We start from the raw sequence: 26983 nt of genomic DNA on the forward strand, positions 1-26983 counted from the left end.
CTACTGTGACCGCGAGTGCTTCTATCCTCCAGAATTCTTTGCATGCTACAAATGGAGCCCAGGACCTACGTAGGGTGGGAGCAAGGCTGGGTGGTTCTAACCTAATCCCCCTTGACCCAGGCAGGGGCAGTAGGGTGCCAAATGATATATAGCTTTAGCTAGTCTTCCATGTATAGACCTTCCCCCTGCATCTACTCCTTATGTGTGCATCTTGACGGGGGCTCCCCCACTGAGACCAGGTCAACGTGAGGATTACACTGATTTAAAAAATAAGTGTATTCACTGGCTTAACATGAACCGAACTTCACCTCCTGGTGTTTTGGCTAAAATTCTTTTTGCAAGAAGGGTGGATTGGGTTGGGCCAAGACACAAAACGATTGAGGGTGATTGTATCATCATTAACTTTGGGGATACTAGTGCTGTGGAGTACATTTGTGGTTGGCGATATCAAGGTATGGATTCTAGGATAAAACCTCTTCCTTTAACATTCTTTTACCCAGCCTCCTCTTTAGGTCCTTTGAAAGCTAGGGTAGGTAGGAGTGGTCCCGTACGGGGGCCTAGGGGGGAGTTTGGAGTCCTGACAGGAAATAGGTTTGATGTTTTATCTGGCCTAGAGGAGTGTGATTGACAACAAATCACTCCTAATCACCATACCTCAGTATGTATTCCCAAAGGTATTAACCATCCTGATCTAGGTCTGAAGATGGTCGACTTGGTTTATGAAAATTTAAATGTACCTAATCACCCTCTAGATAGGATTATAGTAAATAAACTCCCTTCTGATGATAGTTTAAAATTCCATGGGGAAAATGGGGTTAATGAGTCAGCACCGACGATGGGGTTGACCACGAGCCATGGTTCTCCCCCTACCCAGGATGGTTGTCCTATGCTAAAGGACTCTTGTACCTATAGACCTACAGTTTTAAAGTTACTATCTTGGAATATCGCAGGATTGGGCTCTAAATTAGCACTTCCTGAATGGTCAGATTTTATTGAAACTCATGATTTATGTTTTTTTTAAGAACCTTGGGCAATAGCCCCCGTGTTTCGTTTGGGGTATCTTACCTTCCAGGTTCCAGCGGTAAGACAAGAGAAGGGCCGCCCAAGGGGGGGTTTGGTTATTTGGGTACAGCAGGCATTAAGGTGCAAAATTTCACAAATACCCACAAATAGTATTGATATCCTCGGGATAAAAATCACACCAGAACAAAGTCCTAGCCTATATATTTTTAATGTTTATGCAAGAGGTCTGGCTGGTGGGCGACGTTCTTACGTTGTAGCTGACCTGGAAAGGTTGCTGGATGATATACCAGGGGAAACTAGTCCGATGGTCGTGGGGATTTCAACACCACGTTTGAACCCCTAGGGCCGAAGGACCAATGCATAACGGAGGATGAGGATGCAAAATGGGGTACACCTACACTTGAGGCTGAGCCAATTAAAAAATGGACAGAGGCGGCCATACAAATGAAAGGGTTGTGCATTGGGCATCAGTTGAGGGCCGCAAATGGGCGAATGTTGTCTGATAAGAAGGGGGCTAATACTTTTAATAATGGGCGTAGGGCGAGCCGTATTGATTATGTTCTAGTAAGCCTGTCTTTGTGGCATTGCGTTAGGGACATGGCCATTGTTACTCGAGTGGAAAGTGACCATGACCCACTCATTGTCACAATGGCCGGGTTGCTAGATGAAGCCATACCAATTAGGTCAGTGGCAGGGGGCAGTGACTTGGTATTGACCAACGATACACGATACTTGAGATGCAAAAACGTTTCAAGATCCCAGGCATCGCTGGCAGCGATGAATAATGAGGTGGATAGGGTATTAGAAGTCTGGGGATCTAGTGAGAGAAGCCAGACTCCCCTGACCCATATTACCGAGATGCACACAGCACTGTTTGAACAATTAAAACTGTTCTTTTGTAAACCTGCTAAGAGTAGTCAGGGTAAGAAGAAGAAAATTGTTGGATGGTTTACTGATAATTGTCGACAGATGCGGAGGAAATTGGGGCTAGCTTTAAGTGAAGGAGACCCAGCAAAAGTAAGGTTGGCACGGGACTCCTATAGAAGAGCAGTTAAAGCAGCAAAAAATCTATGGGACCAGGCAAGATGGATGGAGCTTAAAGAAGCATGCGTGTCACGAAATCCTAAAGTATTTTGGGATACGTTTAAGTGGGATAGGGGGGAAATCCCGGACCCCCCGCAGAACAATGTTGCCCACCATCTATGGGTGGAATATTTTAAACCCCAGTACGCTTCCTTGGAGGATGATCAGACTATGGGTCCTATCAAACGAATTTTTTTCTCTGGTGAGGTGTTCACGTTAGTGGAAGTAGATAGGGCTTTAGATACTATTATCCCTAGCCGTGCCCCCAGAATGGATAATATCCCTGGAGATGTGTTTTTAAATTATAAATCCTCATGGCGCCTGTATATCAGATATTTAGCAAATGCTATTGCCTGTGGGGCTCCAATCCCGGCCTCCTGGAAAGGGGCCGAGATAATACCGGTTTTTAAGAAGGGGGACAAATCCGTTGCAGCTAACTATAGACCAATAAGTCTTATAGACTCCATCCAAAAGATCATGGGTAGACTGATTCTACAAAAGCTGCAGTCCTGGATGGATGATGAACAAATCCTTACCCCACTGCAGGCGGGTTTTCGTCCCCTTACAAGCACTATCGACCAGGTCTTCCGTTTTATTAACATCTATTGGAAGACAGACGTATTGGGGAAAGGGGCCCTGTACGCGGTATTTGTTGATCTGAAAGCAGCCTTCGATTTGGTGCCACGACGTAGGCAGTGGGGTGTCTTAAGTGAGATGGCGATGTCTGCTGAATTGTTATCTTTGATCGTCCGCTTACATGAGGATAATCATGCGCGGGTCCGGTGGGGGGCCAGGGGTGAGGTCACCGAGTCATTTCCTGTTGACAGGGGAGTGCGCCAGGGTTGCGTGCTTGCGCCTACACTGTTTTCGCTCTTCGTTAACGGGGTGGCCGATTTCCTCTTGGAAACCCCCACCGACACCCCTGTGCTGGCGAAAGAACATATACCTATCCTCATGTTCGCGGACGATACTCTGATAATTTCCAAGACCCCCAGTGGCTTGCAAAAAGCTCTTAGTAGGTTTGAGGACTTTTGCACAACTCGGGGCCTTGTAATCAATACAGAAAAGACAACATTTATGTCATTTAACGAGCACAAATCCTTCTGGGGCAAGGTATACATGAATAATGTACCTCTTGACAAAGTTGACGCCTTCACTTATTTGGGGGTTACGATACAGTCAGACATGAGTTGGTCTAACCAAATTAATGTAGCTACCCTAAAGCACAAACAGGCTGGGATTCTTGCAGTTAATTTTAAAACCTCTTTCTCCAAACCAATTAGCCCATTGATGGAGATTTATGGTATGAAAGTCCTTAGCTCCACTCTTTATGGAGCGGAGCTTTGGGGTTTTGAGAATTTATCTACCATAACTGCTGCTGAAAATTCATTTTTGCGTAAGGTCACCAGCGTCCCAATAAGTACACCCATGTGTCCATTATTGCTTGACTTGGGAAGGAAAGCAGTAAGGGATTTGGCGAAACTTCGCCCTCTTTTATATTGGCGAAGATTGTGGTGCACGGCTGAACTTTTGCATTATGCAAGAGGGATCAAAGATGTAATGGACACAGATTGTTTCCATAGGATTAAATGGCTAGGGGAGATAAGGATGTTGTTGGTGAATCTAGGTCTGAGAGAACTTTGGGATGATCCCCAAAATGCTCCTTTTCCATCTAAGAAGATATTGAAGGAGAAGTATTGGGACATGGTAATGGCGTCAGTACGAGCGAAGGGTGCAGTAAAACATCTGACAGGCCGGTTCCTTGAATTGAAGATAAAGCCTGTATTAGAACATTATTGGGACTCTATTGAGAAACCTTTAGACACGAAGTTATACTTCCAATTGAGGGTTGGTACCCTACCTGTTAGGTCATTTACTGGCAACTGGGTTGGGGTTATGATGAAAGCCTGTCCAAAATGCTTAGATAAAGAAGAAACGGTTAGTCACCTGTTGTTCTTCTGCCCACTGTATAAAAACCTCGGGCTATGTGGGTTATACCTATTTGCAAACTTCTAGGCTTCAGAAAGCAGGACGAGGCCCTAAGAATCCTTACAACGGACCCATTGCTGACAATAGCAATCGCAATGGCTAAGTTTTTAGGCTGGGCCTGGTCCATCCGATCCAGGGTGTTGCTCCAGGCTAATTGAATTAAATGCCCTCAGTCCAAAGATAGGCTGTATCATAGTATGAACTGCCTGGGATAAATTGAGTATGTATGTATTTTATTTCCAGAATTAATTTACTCGGCAGTATTTCTTGTTTAATCCGTTCTTAAATGTTTTAGATTCAGAATATTTATTATCTTAATATACATGTTTTAACGTATGTGTTTTGCTTTTATGACATATCTGTCGAATAAAGCTATTTTTGATTGATTGTGAAAATACTTTACAGCCATAGCATCCGAATGCTTATATTCCTTACCTAGAAGGAATCAGATAAAGGCAAATGGCTTAGAGGTAGCAGAAGTTATGCACACCAATTTTCCCAGGATGGGTGCTCAACAATTTCTGATTAGTTCGCAGGCAAATGCTTCCTTGCTGCCATTGTGTACTGCTTCTACCCAATTCTCTCTCAAGTCGCCATAGAGTATGCCTTGCCATCATCAAAAAGTAGCATAAGGGTAAAGGAACTTGAAAGGGTTCATAGCAGAACAGGGGCGCTGATAGTCTGGCGCCAGCTTAAGGCTGCTAGGGCACAATTAGCTAGTCTGGATTTTGACCGGGCAGAATACGCAGCGCTGAGACTAAAACATGCTTTCTATATCGGGGGGGGGGGGGGACGGGACCGAACAGGGATCCTCTTGGCAAATAGATTACGGAAATGTCGGCAAAAATCGAAAGTTACCTCCTTGCGCACGGCAGGGCACCGAGAGGTCAATGATGATCAGGACATCGCAAACACTTTCGTAGAGTTTGACGAATTTTTTTTATACACATTTTTGCCATATCCTCGCCCCGCTCTTAACGAGGCTTTTTAACACTTTTGGGGATCAGGCACCTATTGCAGAGTTTTATATAGCGCGAACTTGACCCGAATCCAATCGGGTATCAGAGCGCTTTACATAGCACCAGTTACGTTACATGAGGACACACATTCATTTTCTGTTAGGCACGGGGAGATTAAGTGATTTGCCCAGAATCACAGGATGTTCGGCGTCATTACCGAGACTCGAACCCAGTTCCCCAGGTCCGAGGTCGAGCGCCCTAGCCGTTAGGCCAACTCCTCTCCCCTATTCCAGCCACAATAAAGGCAGCGGCTATAGTAGTGTTACCCAAGCCAGGCAAGGATGGGCAAAGATGCAGGTCCTATAGACCAATTTCCTTGTTAAATGTGGATTTTAAATTGTTTACAGGGATTTTGGCTATACGACTGGGCCCTACCATGCTCAGTTTGATCGAACCGGATCAGGCGGGGTTTACACAATCTAGACAATGTGCCGACAATACAAAGAGGGTGCTCCATCTGATCGACAAAGGCCATTACACGGGCATGGATGTGCTACTTTTGACAATAGACGCGGAAAAAGCATTTGACAGTGTCGACTGGGGCTTCCTTGCTCATATTATGTCTAAAGGCGGGCATTGGGGAGCGGTTCAGGGGTTGGGTGGAGTGTTGCTATAAAGATCCTACAGCGACTATTCGGGTGAATGGGGTTTCTTCTAGAGCGTTTCCCATCCGCAGGGGCACCAGGCAGGGGTGCCCCCTCTCTCCCCTGCCGTTTGCCCTTTACATCGAACCTCTGGCGCAGAGGGTTCGGGAAAATCCACAGATCACCGGAATCCCGTTTGGGGGGGAATCTCACCCCATCAGCCTATACGCTGATGATGTGATAGCAGCGTTGTTGGACCCGGCCAGGTCGCTCCCGGTGTTTTTGGAGGAATTATCGGACTACGGCCGAGTGTCGGGTTATCGAGTGAACGTGGACAAATCCATGATCCTTCACTTAAACCCCACCCGGGACCCGCGGACTGGGGGTGGAGGCGACCATGCATGGGATTCGACTAATGGGCTCCATCCCTTACTTGGGATTGGAGCTCGCCTCGTCGGTAAAGCGCGCGACCCAGCTGAATTATGAGAGATTGGCCAGGCAGGCAAAAACAGACTTCGGGCCATGAAGCAAATTCCCTCTTTCGCTTTTGGGCCGCGTGGCGGCAGTTAAAAGTCCCTTCTACTGAAAGCCCTCTATCTGTTCCAGACTTTACCGCCGCTGCCGGTTGGGGCCTTAGCAGAGCTGCAGCGGGCTATAAATTACTTCGTATGGGCAAGGGCGAGACCACGGATGAGCAAAGCGTTGAGTTATACGAGACCCGATGAAGGGGGACTGGGGATCCCAGACGTGACCAGTTACTACCGAACGGTGCAGATGCGCTATTTTGTGGAGTTGGCAAGACCGGAGTCCGAAAAGCGGTGGCTTTTTCAGGATAGGACACTGGCATTGATTCTATTATGTAAAGTCCCCTTTTTGAAATTGGCACAGCGACCAAAGGGATTGCTGCGGTCGCCGGTTACGAAATCGGTGTTGTTAGCGTGGGATGCGGTGGCGACAAAGAGGAAGCTTTCCACCTTTCCATCCCACCTTACCCCGCTATTCGGTAATAGTGAGTTTAGCCCGGGGATGACCGCGGCTGCCATTCAGGCGTGGAAAGATACGTCCTGTCGCTCAGTGGGCCATTTATTTGACTTGGACGGCATCCTTCCGTTCACACAAGTGCGGGAGGAGTACGGGATTCCCGAATTTGAGCGCATGGGATACTTGCAGTTACGCCATTGGGTCCTCCAGGAGCCGATTAGAAAGCAGGGGGGCCGACGGCTAACGAAGTATGAGAAATGGCTTCTTACAAGATCTTCGGATAAGGGTCGGTTACTGATATCTATAACATGATTCGGTACAGCACATTATCACAAGCCACCCAGAGTCAGAGGAGGTGGGAAAAAGAGCTGGGAGGGGAACTTACCCGGAAAGACTGGGAAGGGATATATTTCAGGGCCAAGCACACAGCACGCAATGTGGCCAGCATAGAGTCGGCGATGAAGATCGCAACCTATTGGTATCTTACGCCAGAGCGGCTGCATAGGGGCATTTCGAGTAGGAGCCCTAAATGCTGGAGGGGATGCGGCAGTAACGGTACCCTTTTACACATTCTATGGAAGTGCCCCCTACTAACTGATTATTGGTCAAAGATTTTAGACACGATAGACATGCTTTTTAACACTCAAATCCCGCGTCTTCCTGTCTATGTGGTTTTGGGGCCTCCCAATACGATCACGTACCCACTAAAGAGCTTGCGCGGACGTCAGATGGGGATGGCATTGGGGGCAGCACTTCAGAATGTCTTGGCATTTTGGGGGACTGCTACATGGCCTACCCACACTGGATGGCTCCATAGGCTGTGGTTCATTTTGGGAATGGAGTGGATATCCTCTACCTTAATGGGTACAACAGATTCCTTCCAGAAGACATGGCAGGCCTTATATCTCGCTGCTTTCCTCCGAGTTCCACGAGATCACTCAGCCCAAATATCTTAGAGTGCTGCGTCCCGACAAACTATGGTCAGAACACCCAGAACCCGAGGGCTAGGCTCCAGGACTAGGGGCAGGGATGAGGAGGAGTCAATCAGGGTATGGGAGATCACCGGCATGGGGGGGGGGGGGGGTTTCTTGTGATCATTTTTTCTTTTTTTGTTGGAATAGCATTGTTGTACACCTCTACGACTGGGTTGGGATGCACATGGACCTATCAATAGAGATTTTCGCTAAGTGCCCTGACTTCAGGGCGATGTTCTTTCTACATTGGAGGTTGTTAATACCACTGTGGGGTCTGGCATGGTGTTTGCAGTATTGTTTTATTCTGGGGCTGTTTGTACAAAATTCAATAAAAACATTTAAACATAAAAAGTAGCATAAGTTTTAGCTTTTTATTCCACAGGCTATAGGAACTCTGAACAGATCAGTAGTCCGCTCAGTGAAGAGCAAACAAAGACCAAGAGCCTCTGCCACATATGGTATAGGAAATTGCCTATGGCACTGTTATTCTCCACAGCTCTAAAAGTTCTGAAGAACTATGAATGTTTTGGCTCAAGGCTCCTCGTTGAAACAAAGAGGTGAAACCCTATAGCAGCTAACTTTAATAATATCATGCAGTGAAGTTGGTTGTGATCTGAAGTTCTTGACAGTTGCTGGAGCTAAAGACCCAAATGCAGCCTACTCAAGTCAAAGGAACAGCATTTGGAGCTGGTGATGCATAGGTTTTGTTTATTCAAGGCTCAGACTCGTGCCTGGGCTAAATCCATTGGCACATCACAATGTGTGGGATAAAACTGGAGCTTCAATGGCTTCGGCCTCTCTGAGGGGAATGTCACAGGCTGTGGGCAGGAAAAGCCAAGGCCTGCCCCCACCTGCAAAATATCACAGTACCACTGAAGGAGGACAGCTCACTCGAAAATTGGGACTGGAGCTTAGAGCATAGGCTTACTTAAAGTCAGAAACATTAGGCATGGTGCCGAACTATGGTGGTGTTGCTGTGATCCTTGTCTTATGAATGAAGACCATCACTTTTCTTTTCTTTACTACCAGCCTCCATAAACACGAGTGGGAGGAGGGTTGAGGTGATGGAAGATAGGGTGGGCAAAAGCAAAATACATCCAAATCAAACAGAATACCTAAAGGATCGCAATCCCCATTGCTTTCATAACTGCACAATGAAAAAAAGATTTGGTCTTTAGCTCCCTAACAGCCTCGAGCTGCATCTGGGCACAGAAATCACTAGCCCCAGGGACTTGACTGAGATTTTACCTTGACACGCAGAGAGGGTACGTTACTGAAATCAAGACACCCTTTCATGCACTGGGTGCAAGGGTGGACATCTAATACTTCCAGACTGCAAAAAGAGAACATTTTAAAGAAAAATAGGTGCACAATAGATTTTAAAATGTAGTGGTGTCCAATGATTGTGAGTGGCTCACAATAAAAAGGAACTGATGTTCTAGTTGCAGGCATCACCTTTTGGACTCTGGCATTATTTCTGGAGAATACACTTACATGGCACCACATGTGATGGAGCTAAGGTGCCATGTTGCACTGACTGGGTGCAGGGAGTTTTAAAAATTATTTCAGATTCAATCCGAAGCCCGATAGATAACTCTACAGACAAAATGTCTGCGGGGAGAAGCAATCATTAGGAAAGACTCACACCATGAGCTTCTGTCAGAGAACAAACATGACAAAAAAGACATATAATCTCACCTGGTGAGCGTATCTGATCGGAGACTTGTTCAACATTTCTGTCCAGATGGATGGTTCAGGAATACTGTCCATGGAGTAAGGGAATCCTGCCTCAACCATGCACCTACAATAAGCAGAGAATAATCTGAGGGGAGCCAAAATACTAACAAATTCTTACTAACAATGGTTTACTTGTGTGCTTACCCTGATTACAGATCATGCTTTAAAAACCTTACCTATCTAAAGGAGAATATCAAAACAACTGAACTGAATGTTTTTATTTTTTTGACTTGGAGGAAAAGAAAACAATATCCCAACACTGGACAGCATCAAAACACTGGACAAGGGTGTTAGTTAGATGCCCACAACTTTTACACACTGTAGTAGTTACAGACTATAACTTTGCATTGAAAAACATTATTGGGAAATAATGAAATTGTAGTTGTGGCCATTTGGGGTTATTTGCTTTCTGGGAGCCAAGTGAACCGAGAGTACAAATCCAAAATTCTGCCTTACAGAGTACATATTCCTCTCTATGATCCCTCACTGAGAATGCTTGGGTACCTGAGGCCGGGTAAACCCCTCAATAGTCTGCCTTGTAAGAACACCTAGTTAAAACCCATTTTAAGGTCTCTGAATATCAAAAACATCTGTGCACTGTAGTCCCAACCCTTATCTGAAGGAACTCCTTTTTTTTAGGTCGAAGTCTACCAGACTTGCAAAAGGATATGGGGGACATGCTGAGCGCCTCCCAAGGAATGCATTTAGTCCATTGCTTAGCACTGGCCTTGTTTCATAACTCAAATTTGATTGCTTTCTATTTGCTAGCTCTATTTGTTTTAGGCTGTCAAGCATGTATTTGCCCCTCCTGTTTACCACCTTTCTGATTGGCTCCTTTTATTCTTCAACGCATGCTCGCTTTATGGGAACTCTTTCTTTTTGAGGCACTCCAGGTGAGTACACATATTTCCAGTCCTCTCCCTTGTATGGTAGTTCAGGAAGCAGTAAACATGCTGTCTTTCTTTGAAAAGGGTTCCTGCCTCCTATCGTTCTGCTTGACTGATTTGCCACATCTCTGTCACCATCAGTTCTCAATCTCTAATGCCTGTGAGGAACAACGTTCTGTCTATGAGCTGGTTTATTTTGGTCAGTGCTTTTTACGAATAGCATCATTTAAACAATCCTCTTCCTCGATTTCAAGTCCATGCCATAGGAAGTAAGGGAACGGGGGTGTTGAAAATAACCATACTGGAGTTCGGAAGTGAATGATCAATAAACAGACCTTTAAATTTAGTTTTTATCTGGTCACATTCGCTATGCATTTGACTGCTCCATCACATTCATAGACCAAGGTAAATGTTAGACTCTATCTTCTGAGGGAGTTTGTTGTTTACTTTTTTTATCTGACTGCAAAGTGAGAGGATTCATGAAACAATTTTGCAGGGTACTGGGGGCTGAGGTGTGTTATCTTTTTCAAGAACAAAATGTAAATGCAGTAAATAAAGTGTTCAAATATTTCATAATTAGGAAAGCACAAACGAAGCACATTTTTTGTAACGCTGTTGTGTGGTAGAAGCAAACATTTCAACACCATTAAAACAAATCAATACACTAGATGATGCCGATTTCCACACATTATCATTTGTGCGCTCTCTAGTTTTATGTCTGTGCAAATGTAATGGTAATTTCAATTGAATATGTGTTATCTCTAATGGCAGTATGCTACCACACCATGCCTACTCCACGCTATGCCACTCTAGTCTATGACACTCTACGCCAGTCCTCTCTGCACTATGCCTCTCTGACAGTAAACCATTCTACAAAACTTTACTCTGCTTTATTCCACTATACACAACACTCCACTCCACTCCACTCCACTCCACTCCACTCCACTCCACTCCACTCTACGCAACAATCCACTCTACACAACTCTCCACTCCCCTCTACACAACATTCCACTCCACACAACACTCCACTCTACACAACACTCCCCTCCAAACAACACTCCACACTCCACTCCCCTCTACACAACACTCCACTCCACTCAAGACCAATTGGCTTTGCCAATGTTTTTTTTTTTTTTTTTAACAGCCCCTTCTTCCCTGGGTATGAATTCCTTCCAGGAATTTGCCAAAGAAGACAATCCCTGTACTGGTTCACTGGGGCTATGAAATATGAAAATGGACACTTGATTGGGCTATGGCTTCTTAATACTGCCCGCTTTCCCAGAAGTTCTGAAACTTGGAGCCAGTTTTTTGTAGCCATTTTACCTTTGAGAAAAGGTCACTGCAGATCAATTATTACCTTAAGAAGATTGTTAGAACACATCTCTCTTGTTCTTCATTCCTCTTTGTGCATCCTTCTAATCAGTCTCCCAATTGAAGTACGAGGTGTATGAGGAGTATAAGTACGAGTAGAAGTATGAGTATACATATTGAGAGAGAAGTAAGAGTAGTATTAGTATGAGTAGTAGAAGTATGAGTAGTATGAGGAGTAGGAGTATGAAGAGGGGGAGGAGTATGAAGAAGTGGAGGAGGCATATGAGGAGAAGTACAAGGAGAAGGAGTATGAGGAGGAGAGGTAGGGAGAGGATAAGGAGGAAGAGGAGTAGGAGTATGAATAGGAAGAGTAGGAGGACGAGTATGAGGAAGAGTATGAGGAGGAGTATGAGGAAGAGTATGAGGAGGAGTATGATGAAGAGTATGAGGAAGAGTATGAGGAGGAGTAAGAGGAAGAGTATGAGGAGGAATATGAGTAGTATGATTATGAGAAGGAGGAGTATGAGTAGGCGTATGAGGAGGAGTATGAAGAGTGGAAGTATGAGGATGAGAAGTATGGGAAGGCGGAGTATGAGTAGGAGGAGGAATATGAAGAGTATGAGGAAGAGTAGTATAACTATCAGGAGTAGGAAGAGGAGTATGAATATCAGGAGTATGAGGAGCAGGAGTATGAGGAGCACAAGTTAGAGGAGTAGGAGTATGAGGATTTTGAGCATGAGGCGTACGAGTATGAGGAGTACGAGGAGGAGGAGTACGGGGAGGAGGAGCACGAGTAGTAGTGGGGGATTATGAGAAGGAAGAGAGGGAGTGTGGTGGGAAGACAGAACCATCAAGAGAATGGTGCCCGGCAGCATGAACGATACACGGTCTAACATTCTATCGCTCCCTGACCTGAAAGCGGATGTACACAGGTTGAAAGAATAGGACATTGGAATAACGAGGAGGGGAGGGAGAGCGTTATAGGAGGAAGCAGCAAGATAGTGAGGAGTCGAGGAGGAGAAAACCGAGACAACGGGAGAGGATTGACGACGCTAGACAGAGGCAACGTGGGAACTGAGAGCGGCTCGACAAACTAAGTGAGCGTTGTAGGGGAGGAGCCCAGGACCGAAGGAGAGGACTGGGCCACCAGCCAAGAGCAAAAGAACCCTAGGGAAGGTGCAACGGCCGTGGGTGCCATGACTCTGATCGGGAGTCACGGCCAAAGGCAGTACTGTCCATGAGTGAGTGGTTAAGACAGGCGGGGATCGTCTTATGTGTTCTTGAGTCCCTTTTGATAGAGCACGGTTGGGCTGAACCAAAGCCTCTTAAGTAGATGCCGGTGGGAACAGGAACTATCCTAACCACTTATTTCCCACTTCTCACCTAAATGCCAATGGTGCACGGCACTTGATAGAATAAAGGATTATAACGAGCAAGGACTGGGAGTATTTCGCAATCACAAGGGGTGACTGGTGAAGGGATATTCACTGTAAAGAGTTCTGTTAATAGCCACCTCCCTGTTTTTGTTTCCTGAGGGTACCCAGGAGAAGGAGGACAGGTGACAAGAGAAAAAAGAAAAGGCTGTGCCTCTAGAAGAAAAACACTGATTGGGTTTCCTATATATTTATTCACGTATGAGGTGGTGGTGTCAGATGTGAGGAAAATAGCTGCAAACATTGCACACAAAACTAGAGAAAACCTATACTGAGATGGAAACTCAACTGCGGGAAAATACAGCCGAAATGTTATGTAGGAAAAACCAGTTACAGCTGAAGATTTCAGTCCTAATAGGGCACAAAGAACAAAAATAAAAATATACACAAAATGCTAAGATACAAAAAAAATACAGAGGGAGGTTACAAACATGATGGTGATTAAAGAGGGCATGAGGGGTTTACCAGCAGTGATTACTGGAAGGGGTTCTCTGGCATGGGTGATGGGCTTTAAAGACAGTGTCCTCCACAACTGTATTTTTTTGTTATTGGGAATTATCTTCGTGCCTTTTCTCGTGATGTGAAGTCTGCTTTATGGGAAAAGGATCTCAAAGGTAAACTGTAGTATCCACTCATTTTTTGCAGTGCCAATTAGAGACCTTGAATTCACAAGCAGGCATAGTCTAGGAGAAGGGCAACCGACAACCTTAATCTGTAGTAAAGTACCAATATGGAAATCCGCACTTACCAGTCAGGGATATCAGTTGATCCTATCATAGATGCTAAGTTTACAACTGGATTCCTGGCGGCACAGGCTTTGTACATTTCAGGGTATTGCCCAACGAGGTGACAAGCCAAAAATCCACCATGGGACCCACCAGTCAGAGCCACGTTGTTTCGGTCTAGAGACTCCTCCTTCAGCACTTGCTCCACTGCATACTACAAAAAAAGGCATATGAAAAAGGTATTGCAATTCGTTTGTTGAGATGATATAGAGTACCCTGTTGATCCACTTGTATAATCTTTGTAATAAAATCACCCACCCACCTGGAACTCATATTACAGGGATCCCATTTTAAAGGTTTAAATAGGATGATGCAAATTAATAGCAACCCTACAGAACTAAAGAACAAGTTACTTACCTTCAGTAGTGCCTCATCTTGTAGAGACTATCTAGCCGCAGATTCCTTACCTTAGAATCATCCCCAGGAGTCAGACTGAATCTGGAAATTCATCATGAGCAGTACCCCTGGTGTTGTTCGGCCTCAAGTGGCGTCATTCATGCTGGAAGTGATGTGCATATAAAGGCACTACTCAAGCGTGCTGACATCAGTTTATTTTCGTGACTTTCCACGGCAGGAGTGCGGCACCACGAAGAACACTGACCACTAGTGTGGAAAACTAGGGCCCTGAAAGGGAAACAGTTTGACCCTAGAAATCGGTTTTCAGAGTGGGGAGGATGGGTGGGTTGGTAAGGAATTTGCGGCTAGATAGTGTATACCAGATAAGGAGTCACCAAAGGTAAGTAACTTGTTCATCTGAGGGAGATTTCTAGCTGCAGATTCTTTACCTTAGAATAGATACCCAAGCAATACCTCCCTTGACAAGTCAAACCCAAGCAATACCTCCGTGTAGGTGGGTCTGCTAAACCGTCTCACACTAAAAAGTAGTGCAAGACTGAATGGGCAAAATGCCGTTCTGCCAGACTGGACTGCCCAGGAAGCAGTGCTGGGTGAACGTGTGCAGAGAACTTCACGTTGCTGCTCGGCAAATGTCCAGGACTGGAACTCTGCATGCTAACACAGTGGTTGCAGGCTTAGCTCTGATGGAATGAGCATGCAAACCCTCAGGGGGTTGCTTCTTGGCCAGTGCGTAGCAGATTGTAATGCAGAGCATGACCCATTGGGAGATAAGCCAGTTTCTGCACAGCCATCTACTTTTTGGCTCCGACATACCGCATAGAGTTGGTCATCCACCCGGAACTCCTTTTGGCAGTCAAGGTAGAACAACAACGCTCTTTTTAGGTCCTATCGATGGAGTCGCTCCTCCTGGGAGAGATGTGGTAGAGCATCAAAGGTAGGTAGTGTGATGGACTGGCGTACATGAAAGGGAGTGACAACTTTCGGCAAAAAGGCAGCTTTAGGGCGAAGAACCGGCTTGTCTGGGAATATGGTTTGGTATGTGGGCTTAGATGACCAGACCTGGAGGTCACTGACCCTCTGGCAGAGGTTATCGCCACTAGGAAGGCCATCTTGATGGTAAAGAACCCGAGAGAACAGTTGTGTAGTGGCTCAAAAGGAGCACACATCAGAAATGTGAGCACTAGATTAAGGTCCCACTGTAGCATGATAAAGGGAGAAGGTGGAAATGTGTGTTGAAGAATTTTCAAAAATCTATTCGCAACAGGGGTTTTGAAGAGTGATGGATGATCTAGCAACTGCAGAAAGGCTGAGATGGTAGAAAGGTAGCCATTTAAGGTGCCCAAAGCAGAGCTCTGCTGGGCAAGCGAAAGAAGAAATGCAAAGACCTGAGAATGGGGAGCAGTAAGGTCAACTTGCTTTTCTGTACACCAAGCCACAAACTTGCTCCAGCTGCAGGTGTATGCCGTCTTGGAAAAGGTATGCCTGACTGCCAAGATAACATTGCAGACTTCAGGTGGAAGGTCGAAAGCAGTCAACTGTCACAGCTCAACCTCCACGCATGAATTTGGTGCATTGACAGGTTTGGCTGGTGAACCCCTTCCCTGCTGCTGCGACAAAAGATTCTCCCAAAGAGGCAGCCTGATTGGAGGACCGATGGCAATGCTCGGGATACCAAACTCCTTGAGCCCAGACAGGAGCCACAAGGATGACTTGGGGCCAGTCCTTCTTGATCTTCTTGAGAACACTGGGCAGGAGTGGTATGGGCAGAAAGGCATGCAGAAGAGCTTAGCTCCACTCAAGACCAAAAGCTTCTCAGAGCGAAAGCTGCCTTGGAAACTCCAACACGCATAAGTGCTGACATTGAACGTTCTCGGCGGAGCGAACAGATATAACCAAGGCTCTCTCCACTGCCGAACGAAACCTTGCACCACCTCCGGATTGAGATGGCATTCGTGATCCACTGAACACCTTAATCTGAGCTTGTCCACCCTCGGGCTCAGGGAGCCTGTCAGGTGTTGAACCACCAGGAATACATGCCCTCATGTTTCAACCATGACCAGAGGTGCAGGACCTCTTGCCAGAATCCACGATTCCAACACGCCCTGTTTGTTGCAGTACCACATGGCAGTGGTGGTGTCAGTCAGTGCCTGCTCTAGCCTTCCCTTGATAGAGGGGAGAAAAGCTCTCAATGAAAGCCGGATAACCCGGAGCTCAAGTAGGTGGATGTGGAGTCTGGATTCCGCCAGGGACCAGAGACCTCTGATCTCCAACTCCGCCCCATCCCAAGAGTGACGCATCTGTCTCTATTGTTGGATCTGGTTGGGAAAGGGAGAGGGATCTGCCGCCTACCCAATACCGGTTTGTTGACCACCACTGCAGATCTTTTGCAGGTCCCACCGAAATCTGGACACGTTGGAGAGATTTCCTTGATGCTGAGCCCACTGGAACTTCAGGTCCCACTGCCAGCTGGCATGTGTCAAAAGCAGGATGCAGGAAGCCATCAGGCCCAGAAGATTCAGAGTCAGTCTCACCGAAACCCAGGATAGAATCTGAAACTTTGGTATCATAGCCTGAATATCCTGGACTTGCCGTATCGGAGTATAAGCCAGAAACTACACCTTGTCCAGAACAGCTGCGATGAAAGGGAGCATCTGAGAGGGAGTCAGGTGTTTCTTCGGCATGCTAAAAGCGAACCTCGGGGAGTGCAGGAGGTCCGCCATAGTCTGAAGGTGGGAGGCTGCCTGTGGCGAGCCTGCCTTCAATAGCTAGTCATCAAGATAAGTGAAGACTGGTACTCCTGAGCTCTGCAGATGAGCTGCAACCACCGCCATCACCATGGTGAACAACGGAAGGTCACTGGTAAGGCCAAAAGGGAGCATAGCAAATTGAATGTGATTGTGGCCCACCTTGAACCTCAGATAACACCTTGTGGGCAGGCAAGACAGTAATTTTGGAAATATGCGACCTGCAAGTCCACTGCTGCCAACCACTCTCCTGGGTCGAGGGAAGATAGGACTTGAGCAAGCGTGAGCATTTAGGATTTTTCCTTTTTCAGGAAAAAACTTGAGGACGCAGGTCCAAGATAGGAAGAAGACCTTCATCCTTTTTTGGGCACCAGAAAGTGAGAATAAGAACCACAACTTACTTCTGGCTACAACACCCTCTCTACGGCTCTCTTGCCCAAGAGAGCCACCACTTCCTGGCAGAGGAAGGAGAGATGGTCTTCTGTCAGCCTGTCGCAAGTGGGTGGCATGGGTGGAGAGGTAGGTATGAAGGGGAGGGAGTAGACTCTTCTGACAATCTGGTGAACTCAGTGGTTTCCCATGATGGTTGGAGGGTGAACTAAAGAGGTTTGGAGTCTGTGGCTGTCAGGGAAGGGTGTGGGGTCTGGGGGTACTGTGTACTCTGCCATGCAGAGGCTGGGCAGCTTGCATGCCGTGGTGGCTGGGTGTGTAAAGACACGTCTGGAAGCCTGTTTTGTGGGCACTAAAGGAGCAAAAGATGGACTGTGGTTGGCGGGGGCAAATGAAAGGCCCAAGGACCTGGCTGTAGCTCTGCTATCCTTGAAGCATCGAGCGTGGAGTCCTTCTGGTCTCTGAAGAGACAGGCGCCATCAAAGGGGATGTTCATAAGCAAAGCTTGGACATACCCTTAAAAGCCAGTTGCCTTCAGCCAGACGCGGTGCTGTAAGGCCACCGATTAAGAAACCGCTCTGCCTAGCGAGTCGGTCATGTCCAGCCCACATCGGATCGTGAACTTAGCTGTGTCTACCCGTCTGCAATAATTTGGTAGTGTGGCCCGGGCCTCCTCCGGGAACGTGGCCAGCACTTGTGCAACCGAATCCCACAGTGCATGTGAGTAAAGGCTCAAAAAGGCATGTAGAGTTCATGGACCGCAGTTCTAGGCTCATTGTCAGAATCGGAGATGAGAATGGGGATGGTGGAATTGACATGGGGACTGGCGTTGGCGAAGACTGAGGTGGTACAACCGGCACTGGTCAGGATCCATCCGTGGATCCAAGGGGTCCGACTAACCCGGGGGCGGAGCCGCCGGCAGGGAACCAGTAGGGGCCCCTCCCAAACATGCAGAGCCTGAAGGAACGCCAGTAGGGATGGGCACCCAAATATGAGAACCATGGCCTCAAAATTCATGGAGTTGGGTGGGGGTTGCTACAGGTCCTGGAAACTCTGGAAGGTGCAGAGCCAGCCCATGTGCAGGCTCTTCAACGGGGCCAGGCTTCAAATTACGATGATGGCGCTCCCTCATCTCGCCGGATGGCTTTGAAGGACGGACCTCTTCGACTTTAACTCTTTCTTTTTGTGGGACTTACCTGAATGCTTGGCCAACTTTGACGAAAATCGATGGCTTCGTGACCGTTCCCGTGACCTTCCTCTCAACTGGGATCTAGACCATCGCGTCGCACACTGACCGACAAGGAACTTGAGGGATCGTTCTTAAGGTCTTCAGGTGCATGGCACGGCAGTCAACGCAGGTCTTCGGGTCGTGGTCGCGCTCAAAACACCAGAGACAAATATGATGCGAGTCCATCACCGATATCTGTCAGTGACAGGCGGCGAAGGGCTTGTAGCTAGCTTTCCTAGTGGACATCCCTGCCACACCAGGAGAGAGATCTCAAAAAGCTTTGACAAAAAGTCAAAAAGGTCAGTAAAAAAATATTGAGGGGTAGCTCTCTCTGGACCTCTGCTGACTGGTGCGGAAAATAAAAACTACATGCACGTCACTTTTAGCACAGACAACGCCATGCGGAGCCAAATGACGCTAATTACTGGCACACTGGGTACTGCTCATTAAAAAGCTCTGGATCCAGTCTGATGCCTGGGGAAAATTCGAAGGTAAGGAATCTGCGGCTAGAAGTCTCTATCAGATATAATTTTCTTCCTTTTACAAGTTAGCTTTTCAAATCATGCAAGAATCTTAATATTCTAATAACTGTCAGACTCAACTTCGTTGTTGAATGGTTCGCTAAGAAGTTCTGTTTTAAATCAATTAATCATGGTAAACAGAAGACATATGCAGTCTGTAATGTTTTCTAGTCTTTCTTGGTGGAATGTCAGCTGTAGTGTAGGGCGTACCTCCTCTATCTCACAGGGAGAATCAAAGGTGGTGAATCAGGAATGAATAAACATCATATTCCTTCAAGTGCCTAAGCTATGGGTACCATCTGTGCTGCTTGTGTTATAGTGTCTGTACACTTCAAGGCCTCCATTGTGGAGATAAACAGGCATTACGCACAGGCTCCCTTTCCTCAAGCGTTTACTGCAGAGAAATACACAATGGGAATGGTTAGGTTTTACATTATGCAAATGAATCTCGTCCAGGCAAAGGGTTCCACTAAGAATCTACGGAAATGAATCCGGTCGCTCCACATACACATTCATACATTATCGTGTATTCTCTCCCATGGTTGTGTAGAAAGGTCAGCACTCTAATGCATTTGCCTACAATAGTGTTCCTTTTTGTGTGGGAATCCCTCTGCAACTACTAGTGAGGCGATATCTCATCACCCCTTTGCACGTCCTATTCTCTCCGCTACCAGGATGAGATCATCATCTAAGAGGGTGGAGGAAAATTGTAACCAACTTCGGGTCTGGGCATAAGGGTTAACCAGGAGGCTCTCCTACCTGACCCATTACTGGGGGAGCCTAACTAATATCAGATTTACAGAGTCTCACCATGAGGTGCTGCGTGACAAAGTTTAAATAGTTACCTGTCCACATGGGCAGTACCCAATCTGTTCGATGTCATCTAACTCCCAGAGTGTGATGTCTGCCCATGCATCTCGTTTACTGTTCCCCTGCTAAAGTTTTCCGCATCTGGATTCAGGGTCCTTAAGTCCACACAATTTTTTTTTCTTCATTTTCCCCCAGCCTGGACAAGATACTAGTAAGTGGTCAGTGTTACCTCTCTCGTATGTATTATGCATCACACTTCCCACAATGTTTGTGAATGCCTATTGCACAGTTTGTGCCTGCACACCTATTTTCTGAGACTTATGAGATCGTAAACCATCAGAAAAATATATGTGCTCTGACGCATGCCTAAAAGGAAAATCACCAAATGACAAACAGGCTCTCCAAAAAAGTTGGGGAACATGGATTCAGAAGCGCAGAGAAAAATCTGGGAAATCTCATTTTACAAGAGTCGTAAAGCTGTTAGCAGACCTTGCCTTATAACTAACTGTTTCACCATCTATAGCAAATTTGTCAAGCTCATAGATTTTCTACCAATATTCTACCAATATTTATTTTTCCCAGGTTTGGTGCAAAAAGGTCAAGAGGGGGAAACATCATTAAGGGTGCAAAAATTGAAAATACCATGAAGTGATGAGACAAAGCTGCACCTCTACAATGAACACCTCAGCACAACACTGAATACCTTCAATCACCAGTTATCTTAATCTCATATAGTTATGCCTATTTCACAATTAAAATGCTCCCAGAAACAGGAGTACTAGGCTGAGAACTTAAATTATTGCATCCGTGGAAACGTCATCTATTTAGGTGGTGCCTTAAAGGAAAGTACTTTCACTCCACAAATGATCAACTATGCCATCTAGCCCAGATGTTAGCGAAAACCATACTTTGTATCCCCTTCCAGTGCCCAAATCCAGAATCACACCAGGGTCCTTTTGTTTTAAGCCATCCTCAAGCCATCAGTGTCCAAATAGCTAACAAAAATGTCACTATTGAGACAGAAATGTTATCCTCCATGGCTTGATCTGCATCACTGCCATGAGATCCTCTGCAACCCAGAGTGCGGAGTGGTGGGCCCATGTCGGGAGGCACGCGGGCACGGGCTGGTGCAGGAGGAACACAGACCCCACAGATTCCGGCTAAGAATAAAGCGGACAAGATGGCGAAACACGGAAACACAGATCAAACAGCGAATAAATTAGACGCAATGCTTGCTGCGATGGAGCGGCTGGAGGAAAACATCAACCAGACCCGCACCTCACTAGAATCTAAAATAGATAAGGTAGCAATCGACCTTACTCATCTAAATGCAGATCACCACAGTCCTGGAATCCTCACTTGCCGACATCAAACCACAAGTGGCCCAGACGGACAAGCGGGTCCAGGACCTGCTCAACCGTGTTAGGTTCTTGGAGAATAGAGCTGAGGACGCTGAAGGGCGCGCACAAAGAAATAATGTACGCATAGTGGGAGTTACGGAACGCTGGGAGGGTAGAGAACCCGTGCCACACATGGAAAAATGGCTCAAGGATCTCCTGCCGGAGGGGACCCTCTCGCCCCAGTTCGTGATTGAGCGGGCACATAGAGTGCCTGTGCGGCCCCCCCCACGGGATCTATTCCACGACCCATGCTTCTCCAGCTTCTCAATTATCGGGACTGTGACTCCATCTTACAGGAAACCAGGAAACTGCAAGATATCTAGATAGACAACCACAAAATAATGTTCTTTCCGGATTATACCATCCAAGTACAGCAGCAGCGATACTCCTTTATGGCGGTGAAGGAGCGTTTGCGGCAGCACAACCTGAAATACTCCCTCCTCTTCCCGGCGCGATTGCGGGTAGTGGCAAATGACAAAACGCACTTCTTTGCCACGCCTGAGGAGGCAGAGGACTGGCTGGACACCTTTACCACCGCAAGGCCTCGAGGTGACTCTGTCGCAGGAGAGAGAGAAGATCGCTGGGAGCCCGATCGCCGCCTTCACCGCCGATGGGGCCACACACGGATTTGATTCTCAGTGGACAGCGGGATGCCTTGCAGGCGGTGGCGGATATTAGTGGCTCTCTGGGGGCTGAGGGCATGTCAAACACGAGCCAACATGACCTGTCCAGTGATGATGAACTGATATATGGACTGCAAATCTCACAGGACTCGACTGAGCAGCCAGATGTCACTCCACAGACAGCCGACCACATCATATGAACACTGTGAGACTCTATATTTGTTTGGACTTCAAGTGGTGGTACTGTGCTGTATGTGTAGAAACATTTAATCGTTGAGGATGTGTCCATGTGCCGGAGCTGCAGGTCGATCATTGCATTGGATGTGGGGCGGGGGGTGCGGCCGGGCCACTAGAGGAGAGGGAGGGGTTTGATCACCAGCTCTGTCATGACTGTGTTGGCGCTAGAATAGGCCGTTGACCTGGCTGGAGTCCTTGGGTCCAGGCACAAGGCTGGCACACACTACATTGTATTCAGCCTGTAGATGGGGGGCCTCTAGAACATGAGACACGTGTATTATTAATCCCTGGTACTCTATGCGTAGCATACCCCCCCCAGGTCGTTTTGACTGTTGCCTCTGTTGAGGGTTTGGACGATTGCCTGTTGCACTATCGCCCTTTTGGCATTATCTTGAAGTTTTTGTTATTATATTGGTTTGCCGTGAGGTGTCTTTTAATACACTCTGCTCCTATTCGACAAACATTGCCACAAGGTCTCACGTGGGGAAAGCCGGGCACTACAAGGCCACAAACACTGTGTGATTCTGATGGGTTGAAGGGGATGAACGGGAAGTTCGTGTACTATAGAAAATATGTCTACAGTTAGAATTGGCACATGGAATGTGCGAGGCATGCATACACCCTCCCGCAGGTATCAGATATACTCATACCTCAAGAGACATCGAATACAAATAGCTCTCTTGCAAGAGACGCACCTGACTGCAGCGGAAACACAGCGCTTACACCGTCGTTGGCGAGGTCAATTATATGCTACGGGATACTCAGCATATGCCCGAGGTGCGCTAGTCTGGGTGCAGCCGGGGGTCCCCTTCGCAGTCACACAATCATTGACAGACACAGAGGGAAGATACGTGGTAGTAAGGGGCACACTGGATGGCAAGCAGGTTGTGATTGCATCATTATATGCTCCCAACACCGACCAGGCCGCTTTTTTTAATATGTCACGCATCCTAGCGCCGTGGCATGACGTTCCTATGCTATTGGGGGGGGGGGGGGGGACTACAATAGTGTACTTGATGCCACATTGGATCGCTCCTTCCCACCCCTGCCGGGCACAGCCACACACACTGCCATGAAGGTGCTGATTACCTGGGCGGAACACTGGCGCCTCAGAGATGCTTGGAGGCATCGCAACCCCCATGATAGGGTGTACTCATACTATTCTGGCGCTCACGGTTTACATGTACGACTGGATAGGTACATGCTTTCTGAGGAATTGCTTCCACATGTGTCTGCGGTTTATTATTTAGGAAGGACGCACTCCGATCACAATCCACACTTATTAGAGATGCAATGGGAACCCCCCCGGTCGCCGATTCCGACTTGGCGGATGCAACCAGACGTGTTATTAGATGCGCCCTTCCGGAGCCTGCTGGCCACACATATAGCACACTATTTCGAAGAAAACACTGGTACCTCTACGACGTCCCAAGTAGAATGGAACGCGTTCAAAGTAGTGGTAAGAGGCGAATGTCTTGGAATGCAGGCAGGTATGCGAAAGCAAGTAGAGACTGAACTCACACGTATCGAAAATAATCTGCTCCAGGGAGAGGGGGAGGCCATAGAGGGCGGAGATGGATCTTTGACACGAGCCAAAGAGGAACATTCCAGATTGCTTGACCGACTCCGTAATCTGAACTACGCAGCACACTCGGAGCGCACCCACCACACGGGGGCAAGCCTAGCAAGTTGCTATCATGGCTAATACGGCAAGATACAATTACCACACCTGTGACGTCTATACAAAACACACATGGCGTCATGGTTCATACCCAGGCAGGTATACACGAGGCATTTGTAGAGCACTACACCGCAATGTATCAGTATTGCTTGCGGGCCACGGGCACAGACATACAGGAGTTTCTCTCGCCCCTGACGCTGCCGTGTCTGGCGGAGCATCAGCAGGACGAATTAGGGGTCCCTTTGCTGCCAGACGAACTGCGCAAGAGTATTTTCTCGCTATCGAACGGCAAATCCCCAGGTCCGGATGGACCACCAGGCAAATTTTTTAAAGCTTACCAGAGCTGCTGCGAGTGTATGTGGCAGCCCTAGATGACTCCGCTCTCACGCATACACAAAATGAGGCGACGCTAGTCTCCCTCCTGAAACCAGGTAGAGATCCTGTAAATTTAGGCTCCTATCGCCCGCTGGCCTTGTTAAACACAGATTATAAAATCCTTGCTTCCACCCTGGCTAGGCGTCTGTCTCCGTTTGTGCCGGCCCTGGTTCACAGCGACCAAAACGGATTTGTCCCAACCAGGAACACCTCCCTTAACATCCGTAGGTTATTCAGAGTTCAGAAATATGCAACGAAGCAGTGGCCACAATCTGGCTGCTTAGTACTAGACCTGGAGAAGGCCTTTGATTCAGTGGAGTGGCCTTACCTGGCAGCGGTGCTGCGTAAATATGAGTTAGGAGATGGGTACTTACAAATGGTACAGTTATTGTATCAGCGACCCACAGTACGAGTCCGCACAGGCAGACTTGTGTGGGATGCAGTCAGGGTCAGGCGTGGAACTAGGCAGGGATGCCCGTTGTCTCCGCTGCTCTTTTCCCTTGCTATACAGCCCTTAGCGACTATGCTGCGAGAAAGTGGAACAGACTGGGGTATACCCCTGGAAGATGGGCTCCATACGGTGTCACTGTATGCCGATGACCTGTTGCTGTATATGAAAGACCTACATGAGATACCGCTGGTGGTATCCGATATATTCTGCAGGTTTGAGGAAATCTCGGGACTTAAGGTGAATTGGGCCAATTCGGGCACTTATCCCTTTAACGAACACCTGGACGCGATTGGGATAACAATGAATGGATCGGCGCTCGCCTGGTACCCGACAATGTTTAGATAGCTGGGCATATACATTTATAGGTCCCCTGTGGACATATTGGAAGACATCTTGGTGCGCGCCATTACTTCCATACGACAATAGGGCAACCCACTATTCCCAAAGGAATTAGGTATATTCAATAACAAAACACGAATAAACCTTGAGGATTCATTCACCTTATATTCATTATTTAAGTAGTCACCAAAGTGAACATAATTTCACAGAACTCAGAAAAATTTCGTATTAACACAAATTATTTTTTGTATTAGAACTAATCATTTAATATATTCAATACTTTCATTTAATAAAGCAATGAGTATTGATCCATATATCATGTCATGAATGGCAACCAAAAAACTACTGTCTCGTTCTATATCATATATGCAGTAGTATGTGACACATTTTATACAAACATATGGGCCATATAAAATTAGCCATATATTGAAATCAATTGGTTCATACAAATACAATTCCTGATAACATCAAATGATAATTGTATGTACAAAAAAAGTGTCGTTTCGTCGACGTTTCGGTCTCAGTATTGAAAAATCAACAAGACCATCCTCAGGACAAATGTTGCACCATGAATCTAGCATAAAACAACATATATACATTCAATAATCAGAATTAAGAAATATCAAGAAATCTTTTGAGTTCAGAATCTGTATCATCTATACACCAAGGACACCAGGTGTTCTGTTATATATAATTCATATGATTCATCCACCACGTGCCAGAGTTACTAAACACCACCCCAATATCAGACATTTAATGCGTCCAAACCACTATTTATAACACCATGCAGGTGATGACCACAGAGAAACCAACAGCAATACACCCTTCTGTGGAGAACACTTTACGTGCAGAATATCAGAAAACTCACTTCTTCAAGACGTTGAATACACAGGACCTGTTTTGAATTACAGCGTCCTTCAGTTAGGATAGCACTAAATCCGAAAATCAAATCAAACACACAAATCAAATTAGATTAGGCCTAATATACTTAAAAACACCCTAATGTATTTACAATCATCAATCGCATCAGCAAAATATTATGCTACTTAGATAGAATTCGGCACCGATTGTCTGCACCATTACTCTGTAGAGTAAAAATGAAAATGAAATCAGACTAGGATTCTGCCTATTCATCGAAGCTTAGTACAAAATACACCACAGATAACTTACTTTTTAAACTTGCTTCAGCGACTTCTATGCCCCATAGCTCACTTCGACAAACTGACCGAGTGAGCTCGCGGCCTCAGCAGAGACCTTTGAACTCTAGCGCGATTACGTCCCAACGTGACAAAGCATATCGGCCATCTTAAAACTATACTTTGTTCACGTCATTGACACATGATCAAAAGACTCCCTAGGACATCTACTTCTTATGATCTATTCCTCTTTTCACATGATCATCCATTTAACTCATAGCCAAAAGAGTAATTTTAAAAAACTGACCAAATGGGCTAGCGGTATCAGCAGAGGCCTTTGAACTCTAGCAGGATTACGTCACGATGTACCAAAACGTGTCGGCCATCTTGAAACTATGCTTTGTTCAACTCATTTATATATGAACAAATGACTCCCTAAGACATCTACTTATTATGATTAATTTATCTTGTCACATGATCTTTCATTTAACCCATAACTAGAGAATTTTTTTTTTTTTAAATCCAAAAAAGCCGAAATTATGTACACTATACTATAGCGTTCAGCCATCTCGAATCTGCCAATGTCAGTGGTGCCTGTTTAGCTTTCTTATAAAAACGACAAGAAACATCAAACCAATCCGCCATCTTAGTACTGCAAATCGTTCATGTTATGATCCTTACCAAAATGAAAGAAAACAAATCAAATATAATAAACGCTGCAGTATTCATGATCTAATAATAAAATAGCAGCGATAACCTATCTGGAAGTATAGTATTGCAGCAAATCTATAGGGTAGACCGGAAGCTCTGTGTTACCATAATAGGAAAGAGAGCATGCCATTACCATCCAGTAAAAGCCCCACCTTCCGTTAACTACCATTTCCT

The 26983-nt window shown here is 46.4% G+C and overlaps 1 protein-coding gene across 2 annotated transcripts in view; it reads right to left on the bottom strand.

The window, feature by feature from the left end:
* Positions 1–26983, bottom strand: part of LOC146797846 (acylamino-acid-releasing enzyme-like) — a 286819-nt gene that overhangs the window by 26044 nt on the left and 233792 nt on the right. For both annotated transcript variants that reach the window (XM_085625045.1, XM_085625046.1), the window contains exons 20-21: positions 13770–13960; positions 9352–9454 (exon numbers count right to left, since the gene is read on the bottom strand). In XM_085625045.1, coding sequence (XP_085481171.1) covers positions 9352–9454; positions 13770–13960 — 294 coding nt within the window. The remainder of the gene's footprint in view (positions 1–9351; positions 9455–13769; positions 13961–26983) is intronic.

Source organism: Triturus cristatus, chromosome 9, assembly GCF_964204655.1.
Source record: "Triturus cristatus chromosome 9, aTriCri1.1, whole genome shotgun sequence".
In the NCBI taxonomy this organism is placed as follows: Eukaryota; Metazoa; Chordata; class Amphibia; order Caudata; family Salamandridae; genus Triturus; species Triturus cristatus.